General features: G+C 64.7%; 1 protein-coding gene across 1 annotated transcript in view; it reads left to right on the top strand.

Moving 5' to 3' along the window:
- Window positions 1-725, top strand: part of BMP1 (bone morphogenetic protein 1) — a 15,183-nt gene that overhangs the window by 3,117 nt on the left and 11,341 nt on the right. Inside the window, 2 exon segments of the mRNA XM_035896120.1 lie at window positions 123-301; window positions 407-533. Coding sequence (XP_035752013.1) covers window positions 123-301; window positions 407-533 — 306 coding nt within the window.

The following is a 725-nucleotide window of genomic DNA, read 5'->3' as shown; positions in this document are numbered from 1 at the left end:
CCTGGTGCTCCTGGCCTGACTCAAGCCTTTACCTGGGAAAGCACCGGGATGCCCCCATGGTAGGGGCATCCCCCTGGTGAGCTGGGGCTCAGCCGGTGCCACCCACCTCCGCCCCCCCCCAGGTGCTGTTCCTATGTGGGCCGCCGAGGAGGGGGACCCCAGGCCATCTCCATCGGCAAAAACTGTGACAAATTTGGCATCGTGGTGCACGAACTGGGCCACGTCATCGGGTTTTGGCACGAGCACACACGCCCTGACCGGGATGACCATGTCTCCATCATCCGGGAGAACATCCAGCCAGGTAGGGACCAGCCTCCCTCCTCCTCCTCCTCTTCCTCCCTGACATGGGGTGCTGCTGAAGCCGGGGACCCCCCTGACAGCGTCCCCGTCCCGCCTGCCTCTGCAGGGCAGGAGTACAACTTCTTGAAGATGGAGCCGGAGGAGGTGGAGTCGCTGGGTGAGACATACGATTTCGACAGCATCATGCACTACGCCAGGAACACCTTCTCCAGGTACGTGGCCAGGGTGGCTCCCCCACGCGTCCCTGTCCTCCCCGCAGCTCTGGGGACGGTCGCAGGGGGTCCCCGGCCCCGGGGGGCAGTGGGACGTTAAGCAGCTCTGCACGGGGTTAATGCACTTGGTGCAAGGCTCGAAGCTCTGGCGGAGCCATGCTGCAGCGTGCCAGGGCAGGATGAAGCCCCATGGCAATCCCTTTCCAGGGCAGG

This window comes from Egretta garzetta, unplaced genomic scaffold (genome assembly GCF_000687185.1).
Source record: "Egretta garzetta isolate BGI_Z169 unplaced genomic scaffold, ASM68718v1 scaffold366, whole genome shotgun sequence".
In the NCBI taxonomy this organism is placed as follows: domain Eukaryota; kingdom Metazoa; phylum Chordata; class Aves; order Pelecaniformes; family Ardeidae; genus Egretta; species Egretta garzetta.
This window is presented reverse-complemented; position numbering and strand designations above follow the sequence as displayed.